The sequence below is a fragment of the Trachypithecus francoisi genome, unplaced genomic scaffold (assembly GCF_009764315.1).
Source record: "Trachypithecus francoisi isolate TF-2019V2 unplaced genomic scaffold, Tfra_2.0 Contig00111, whole genome shotgun sequence".
NCBI classification, from domain to species: Eukaryota; Metazoa; Chordata; class Mammalia; order Primates; family Cercopithecidae; genus Trachypithecus; species Trachypithecus francoisi.
Window position 1 is genome coordinate 42438 of NW_022680477.1, and position 9100 is coordinate 51537.

General features: G+C 55.1%; 1 protein-coding gene across 1 annotated transcript in view; it reads right to left on the reverse strand.

Moving 5' to 3' along the window:
* Positions 1-6791, reverse strand: part of LOC117099195 (serine/threonine-protein phosphatase 2A regulatory subunit B'' subunit beta-like) — a 32937-nt gene extending 26146 nt beyond the window's left edge. The window contains 1 exon segment of the mRNA XM_033238676.1: positions 5958-6791. Within this exon segment, the coding sequence (XP_033094567.1) occupies positions 5958-6284 (327 nt within the window). The 5' untranslated portion in view covers positions 6285-6791.
* Between the last annotated feature and the right edge of the window lie 2309 nt (positions 6792-9100).

The following is a 9100-nucleotide window of genomic DNA, read 5'->3' on the forward strand; positions in this document are numbered from 1 at the left end:
GATCTGTTTCCTGTCTCCATGGTTTTCCTTTTTCCGAGTGTCCCAGACTTGGAACCAGCAGTCTGCAGCCATCTCAGACTGGCCTCTTCTCCTGCAACCTTCCACACCACCTCTCACGCCCACCACAGCTCCCCACCCTCAACGCCCCCTTCCAACTCTTCTTAGGGGGACGCCCCTCTCCACTTCCTTCTCTTCCACCTCCTTCCCTTCTCCAGCCGTCCCTGGATGCCTCCATCCTTCTCATTTCCTTCCTGTCCTTGAGGATTGAGAAGTCGGCCTCTGACCCCCTGTAAGTCTCCAAACGGAAGCTGAAACACAGGCCCAGAGGGAGTGTGCTCAAACCACCACGAGAGGATTTAAACAAGTGCGCCCCGTCCCCAACCATGCGGGGCGCAAACTCACAGGCAGAGGCGCCACCCAGTCCCCCACGATGCGGGGCGCAAACTCACAGGGCAGAGGTGCGGCCCAGTCCCCCACCATGCGGGGCGCAAACTCACAGGGCAGAGGCGCCACCCAGTCCCCCACCATGCGGGGCGCAAACTCACAGGCAGAGGCGCCACCCAGTCCCCCACGATGCGGGGCGCAAACTCACAGGACAGAGGTGCGGCCCAGTCCCCCACCATGCGGGGCGCAAACTCACAGCGCAGAGGTGCCGCCGCTTGAGTTCAGACCAGCACCACACAGGGACGGCCTCCCAAACGCAGCTGGGGGAACCAGATTAGCAGGCAACTTCCTGTGATCTCCCTCCCAAAGTCAAAGATCAAGCCCAAAATGCGGGGGGATGCCAGCCGATGGAGGTGCGATCCTCACACTCAGGCAACACGCCCCATCCTGCCACACCGGGTGACACGCCCCTGCGGACTTTACTGCCATGTTTCCGCTTTCCGTACAAGACTTTTGGAACACGGCTGGGCACAGTGGCTCACGCCTGTCATCCCAGCACTTTGGGAGGCCGAGGTGGGCGGATCACCTCACGTCAGAAGTTCAAGACCAGCCTGGCCAACATGGTGAAACCCCGTCTCTACCAAAAATACAAAATTAGCTGGGCATGGTGGCGGCACCTGTAATCCCAGTAATTCCAGAGGCTGAGGCAGGAGAATCGCTTGAACTCAGGAGGTGGAGGTTGCAGTGAGCCGAGATCCTGCCATTGCACTCCAGCCTGGGGGACAAGAGAGAGACTTCGTCTTAAAAAAAAAAAAAAAGACTTTTGGAACACAGCCTCAAAATCCTGAAGTGCACATACACAGAGATTTAAAGACTCTGATCTGGAGCCCTCAAACCACCTCCAGATGCAGCCCCCACTGCCTCCCTGGAACCCCTACGTCCTGTCCTGACGCAGAACCTGCACCACTCACCCCAGTGCAGGCACGGGGCTGTCTACATGGGATGGGGGAGGGATGGGCCGTCCACACCCAGTGGGGCCGCCACGGGGCTGTCTATACACGACTATGTGCAGGGACGGGGCCATCAGAGTTGTTTTTGCACCACAGGCCAGCCTGGAATCTGTGAGGCCTGTTTTCAGCCTGTTTCCCCCACACTCCTACACTGATGAGACAGGATTGCCATCCGGGCCAATGAAGGCCCTCCCGGCACCCGAATCTCCACTGTCCTTCTCCCGTGGGGACACAATCGTACCATCAACCTCTAATGCTCCTAAAATGTCCAGAATACCTTTATGCAAAATTTTCATAAAAATCGCTTCACTTTTCATTCTCACTAAACACACATTTGTTCCGATGGCTTGTTTTAGAATAAAAATGTGTCTTCAATGAGCAAACATAAGGGCTTTTGTGAAATCCTAGATTTAAAAGGCTTACGGGCCGGGTGCGGTGGCTCAAGCCTGTAATCCCAGCACTTTGGGAGGCCGAGACGGGCGGATCACAAGGTCAGGAGATCGAGACCATCCTGGCTAACCCAGTGAAACCCCATCTCTACTAAAAAATACAAAAAACTAGCCGGGCGAGGTGGCGGGCGCCTGTAGTCCCAGCTACTCGGGAGGCTGAGGCAGGAGAATGGCGTAAACCCGGGAGGCGGAGCTTGCAGTGAGCTGAGATCTGGCCACTGCACTCCAGCCCGGGCGACAGAGCGAGACTCCATCTCAAAAATAAATAAATAAATAAATAAATAATAAAATAAAATAAAAGGCTTATGAAAGCAACCTACCCTTTGTGAGAAAATGTTTTTCTGAACATCCAAAGCTAACAGCACAGCTAGTAACAGGCAAACCCGTGAGCCATGAAGATGAGGAATCTGTCCTCACCCTGCAGGTGCCGTCTGCAGAGTGCGGCTTCCTCCCTGTTTCAAAGGCCCTGAGAGGACAGGCTCCAGCGGATTCAAAACCTGTCCACCTCATCTCAGGAAACGGTACGGTTCTCTCTGTCAACAGAAGAGGAGGGAGGGACGAGGCTCTTTACACAGTTTCCATGGTTGCAGATTCTCGAAGGTTACAAGAAGGGTTCTGAACACCTTCCTTCCTCCTCACAATGAGACTCTCATCGGTGCCAACCATGAAAACGTGAATAGGTCATTGTTATGAAGGCAGTAAGAACTGAACGCAGACAGGCACACACCTGATACGAAAGCTACAGTCCCTGGGCAAGCTCACGGCTCCCGCACAAAACCTTCAGAAACCCGAGCTCCTGCCCTGAGGGTTCTGGGTGCATTTCTGTCCTATGACATGTTTGTTAAGAACTTCTAATGAAACATTAAAATAAGCACACCTGTGTGCGTATGCACCTGTGTGTGTATGCACCTGTGTATGTGTGTGTATGCACCTGTGTGTGTGTATGCATCTGTGTGTATGCACCTGTGTGTGTATGCACCTGTGTGTGTGTATGCACCTGTGTGTGTATGCACCTGTGTGTGTGTATGCACCTGTGTGTGTATGCACCTGTGTGTGTGTATGCACCTGTGTGTGTTTGTGTGTATGCACCTGTGTGTCTGATGCACACGCACACGTTTATCTCCAAATACCCCGTTCTAACGTTCTAGAATGCAGGCAGCCGGTCTGATAAAAATCACGGGTTAGGTGGGTACCAAAAGTACTGAGTACCTTCCAGAAATTAAAGAAGAACTAAATAGGCTGGGCGCGGTGGCTCAAGCCTGTCATCCCAGCACTTTGGGAGGCCGAGACGGGCGGATCATGAGGTCAGGAGATCGAGACCATCCTGGCTAACACGGTGAAACCCCGTCTCTACTAAAAAATACAAAAAACTAGCTGGGCGAGGTGGCAGGCGCCTGTAGTCCCAGCTACTCGGGAGGCTGAGGCAGGAGAATGGCGTCAACCCAGGAGGCGGAGCTTGCAGTGAGCTGAGATCCGGCCACTGCACTCCAGCCTGGGTGACAGAGTGAGAATCCGTTTCAAAAAAAAAAAAAAAAAAAAAAAAAGAAGAACTAAACAAATGGATAGAAATTTAATCAAGGAGGTGCAAGATGTGTACCCGGGAAACTACACAACGTAGCTGAACAAAACCTGAGTAAATGGAAAGTCCTTTGTTCGTGGATTGGAAAATATTGTTAAGGTATCAATGAACCCAAATTGATCCACAGATTCAAAGCATTCCCAACCAAAATTCCAACAGGCTTTTCTTGCTGGAAAGCGACTTTTAAAGCACAGGCTTGGACTCACACTACCGGCTTTCAAAATTTGCTGGAAAGTGACCCTCATCTGGAAAGGGCCATGAAGGTGAGGGGATGCACATACAGCAATGGGATGAAAATAGCTATACACCCAGATGTACGTAGTCAACCGACTTTCAACAACACAATTCCATGGGGGGGAAAAAGACTCACCAGCATATGGTGCTGGGGTCATCCCTATACCTCACCTCATACCACGCAGAAAAACTGACCTGAACTGGATCACAGGCCGAAACGCAAACCTAAAACCACAACGCTTTCTGAAGACAAATATAAAATCTTTGACACCTTGGGCTGTACAAACAGTTTGTAATGAGACACAAAAAATAAGAGTCCTAAAAAAGCTGAAAAACTAAACACTTCCGCTCTTTGAAAGACACTGAAGAACATAAAAAGCAAGCCGGACTCGAGAGAAATCGGCACACACCACGTTATCTTACCCAGGACTTGCCCACAGGTTGACGTAAAGAGCTCTCGCAACTCAGTGAAAACACGACCCGATTTAAAAAGCACACAAACGATCTGAACGGGTGCTTCATAGCGGAAACCACGTAAAGGGAAAATAAGCACCTGGAAATCCCTCAGCCACACCAGGCCACAGGGAAATGCAATCCAAACCATGCCATGCTGGCCGGGTGTGCTTGCCCTCGCCTGTCATCCCAGCACGTTGGGAGGCCGAGGTGGGAGGATCCCTTGAGCCCAGGAGTTTGAGACCCGCCTGGACAACACAGCAAGACCCTATCTCTACAAAAATTATAAAAGTAGCCGGACGTGGTGGCACATACCTGTGGTCCCGGTTTTCAGAAGGCTGAGGTGAAGGCTGCAGTGAGCTACGATCACACCACTGCACAGCAGCCCGACCCCAGAGTGAGACAAACACTGGGGTTGTCAAAGAAACAAACAAGAAAAACAGTCACACGTTCATCGGAATGGCTGAAATTACAAAAGGCCAGCAGCATCCAGGGTTGCTGAGTGCGGAAGAGCTGGGGGAGCACCCTCCACGTGGCGGGTGGAAACGTGAGATGGGAAAACCACTTTGGAAGAGAACGGGGCTCCCTCAAGCTTTTTTGTTGCTACGTGTCTTTAAACTTTTGCTTACCATACAACCCAGCAATTCCACACCGAGGCATTGACCCAAGAGGAATGTTCACAACAGCCTGGCTCCTAATGCACAAAAAGAGGAAACAGCTCACGTGGCCATCCATGTTCAGTGGATAAACCGGGGACCATCCTCACCACAGAACCCTGCACAGCTACGAAAGGAACCAAGACGGACGCAACCAAGACGGACGCAACCACAAGGTCCAGTGTCAGACACACGACGCTGAGTTCTAGAGGAGGATGGAACGCACGACGCCGAGTTCTAGAGGGGACGGAACGCACAATGCTGAGTTCTAGAGGGGGACGGAATGCACAATGCTGAGTTCTAGAGGGGACGGAACGCACGATGCTGAGTTCTAGAGGAGGACAGAATGCACAATGCTGAGTTCTAGAGGGGAGAGAACGCACAACGCTGAGTTCTACATTGGGCGGAACGCACAATGATGAGTTCCAGAGAAGGACAGAACGCATAATGCTGAGTTCTAAAGAACAGAACACACAATGCTGAGTTCTAGAGGGGACAGAAGGCAGGAAAGTGAATTCTAGAGGGGATGGAACGCACGATGCTTAGTTCTACCGAGGGCTAAACGCACAATGGTGAGTTCTAGAGGTAGTAGAAAAAGCAGCTCATCCGGCTGGGCGTGGTGGCTCACGCCTGTCATCCCAGCACTTTGGGAGGCCAAGGTGGGCGGATCACCTGAGGTCAGGAGTTCAAGACCAGCCTGGTCAGTATGGTGAAACCCCATCTCTACTAAAAATACAAAAATAAGCCGAACGTAGTGGTGGGCGCCTGTCATCCCAGTTCCTTGGGAGGCTGAGGCAGGAGAATCGCTTGAACCTGGGAGGCGGAGGTTGCAGTGAGCCGAGATCGGGCCATTAGCCCGGGCGACAGAGCAAGACTCCGTCTCACGATAAAATTAAATTAAATTAAATTAAAATAAAGAGAATGGAATAGAATAAACAGGAAGAAAGCGTTTCTACCTTTATAAATTGTGTGACATGTAGGTTAACAACTGTCAATGACGGAATGTTCAGTACATGGGACTTTCTCATCTGTGTGTGTGGGGGGGGGGGTGGGTCGGGGCGGGGAACAGTCTCAATATGAAACCGTTCTGGGGTCTGACGCTCCCCCACCTGCCTGCACCGCGCGGCCACACGTCCGCTCTCTGCTTCCAGAGCCACCTGCGCAGGTGTCAGCAGAAGGAAGAGTCACTTACTACTCTCGTCCCTGCGGATCTACGGCTGCCTCGAGCGTGCGGCGCGTTCCTGGGGCTGCAGGCGGCGCCCAGGGGCAGCGCGGGGCCCGGGCCGGGGGTGGCCGCGAGGTCAAGCCCGCCGGGCCTGGGGGTGGCGGCGAGCGGGGCTGCGGGCCACGCCCCGGGCAGCTCCCCGTCCCCCGCGGTCGGCAGGTCCCGCCCGGGCGCCTGGATCCGGCGCAGACAGTCCTGCAGCATCCGCTGCGTGCTGGCCTCGCTGAGCCAGTACAGGAACAGCTCGTCCACCTTCATCTTCAGCACCGGCTGCAGGACCTTGCCGGGCGGCATGGCGGGGGCTGGGCCCGGGGCGCCCCGGGACACCCGCGCCCCGCCCCGGGGGGCTTCGGTCCGGCCCGGACGGACCCGGGGGATGCGAGCCCCGCCCGCTGAGGGGAGCGCGGCGCAGGGGACAGGGCGCAGACTCGCGGGGTGCGGGGAGACCGAGGAGGGGGCGCGGTCCGGCTCCGCGCACCTCAGGGCAGCTTCAAAACGGGCGCGCCGGCCGCGCTCCCCAACAACGGCGCCCGCGTGACGTCACGGCGCCGCGTCATCGCGACGACGTCATCACGAGGCGACGCCGCCGCCGCCGCGGGCCACGCGCGCTCCGGGGGCCCTCGGAGCCTTTGCAGGAGGCTTTGGTGGGGCCAAGCGGCTGCCATCAGGACGGAGGAGGGGCTGTGGCGGCCGTCCCGCCCGAGCTCTTTCTGCGTTTAGGAATTTCAGAGGGGCGGCCCATGGCGGCCAGGCGGCCTCAGAGCTGCGGAGATGCGAGCATGCGCAGTGCGTGCCTGCCAGAGCGAGGGGAGGGGCGGCCTCCGCAGGGAGCATGCGCCGTGCGTAGCGGTGGAGGCGCTTCGTTCGGGAGGCCGGTCGGGTGCGCATGCGCAGTGCTTGCGTGCGAGGCGCGAGCGAGAGGCTGGAAGGTGTATGAGCGGGCGGGGCTGAGGGACGGGAGTGCGCCTGCGCAGTGCGAGGCAGCGGGAACGCGCGAGCATGCGGGGTGCGCGCCCGCCGAGCTCGGGAGCGAGCGTGCGTCCTGCGGGAGCGCGCGGGGAAAAAAAAAAACCGAATTTTTCATTATCACGGGCTACATGGGACCCACAGGGCCCCGTTTCTGTTCGCTTTGCTTATCAAACAGTAAAGACAGGTTGGAGGCGTTGGACCCCATGAAACGCTGGAGTTCTGGGATGAGCGTCCACTGCTTTGAAAATGGCAAAACTCGTCTGCGTCCCGGGACGGGACGTTAGTTATTTAAATCATTTCACCCCGTGGTTATGTTTCTCTCTGCTTTTAGCAGTGTCCAAAAGACACTGCATTATCCTCTCTCTGGCACACATGCACCTCTTTCCTTTACGTCTTGCGCCCCCCACTTTATTCATTTTTTATCAAAATAGGGTTTCAGCTGGCTTTGCACCCTTTTAGAGTAAATTCAAGGTCTTTTATGAGCCAAGTTCTCCTACTTCTGAGCTGCATCAATCGAGCTAGACTCAATAAGTAACTCTTTTTTTAGTTTTATTTATTTATTGAGATGGCACCTCGCTCTGTCGCCCAGGCTGGAGTGCAATGGTGAGATCTCAGCTCACTGCAACCTCGGCCTCCTGGGTTCAAGGGATCCTTCTGCTTCAGCCTCCCGAGCAGCTGGGATTACAGGCGCCCGTCACCACGCTTGGCTAATTTTTGTATTTTTGGTAGAGACGGGGTTTCACCATGTTGGCCAGGCTGGTTTCGCACTCCTGACCTCAAATGATCCACCCGCCTCAGCCTCCCAAAGTGCTGGGATTACAGGCATGAGCTACCACGCCCGGCCTAAGTAACTCTTTTCGTTCGTTTGAGACAGGGTTTTGGTCTGTCACCCAAGCTGCGATCTTAGCTCAGTGCGGCCTTGATCTCCCGGCTCAAGCAATCCTCCAACCTCAGCCTTCCAAGCAGCTGGGACAACAGGCACACACCACCGTGCCTGGCTAATTTTTAATTTTGTGGTTGATAGGGAGAGGGTCTGGCTGTGTTGCCCAAGCTGGTCTCACACTCCTGGCCTCAAGCCATCCTCCTGCCTTTGCCTCTGTCCCGGCCTCCCAAAGTGCTGGGATGACAGGCGTGAGCCACCGCGCCCGGTGTCAATCACTCGTCAACGATGGTTTTCTGTTGTGTCCGTCCTGATTTCAATTTCAGGTTGTGTTCCATGACTGGACATAAAAATCCGAGCGCTCTTGGTCAGAAGAGCCTCATCACGTAGGAATTCTGTGAACTTATTTTGACTAACCGGGAAGCACACGTGTGTGTGTGTGCGACGCCGTGATTTCTGCAGGGAAGTGGATATATTAATACAGATCTCTGTTTAGAGTGTGTATCCTACACAGGCATCTTTTCAAAGAACAAACGTGGCGTTCACTCTGGGCGTTTCGATGAGCTGCGAGTCCTGTGTGGGGCATCCCTGCGGTTGTGAGGGGAAAGGGGTTGCTTTCAACGCTAGCACAAGAGGGCTTTATCTGCCGGGGTCCTGGGGGCGCAGCGGTGAGGCCCAGGGCCAACGGGACAGAAATAAACTCAGGGCAGAAACAGAATGTGCCTTCAGTCTGCGCTGGGGCCTCGGCGCAGGCTGTGCTCTGGGAGGACAAAGAGGTGCTGTCGGGCCCCCAGGCTGGCAGGGCCTGAGCTGTGCAGAGCTTGCTGGGATGTGGCCAGCTACAATTATCCAAGCTGCCCTGCAGCAGGAGGGACGCCCTGCCCGTTGGGTCTGTCCGTCTTGCAGGGCTGCTGGGTGGCCAGCAGAATCGTCCTGGGGAGAGAACGGGGAGGGCAGGCCGGGTGCAATGGCTCACGCCTGTCATCCCAGCACTTTGGGAGGCCGAGGCGGGAGGATTGTTCGAGCCCAGGAGGTCAAGACCAGCCTGGGCAACATGGGGAGACCCCATCTCTAGAGAAAATGTAAAAATTGGCTGGACGTCGTGGTGTGCACCTGTGGTCCCAGCTACTCGGGAGGCTGAGGTGAGAGGATTGATTGAGCCTGGGAGGTTGAGGCCTCAGTGAGCCGAGATCTCACCACCGCTTTCCAGCCTAGGCAGGAATGAAAGACCCCGTCCCTAAAAACATTAAATTTTAAAAAG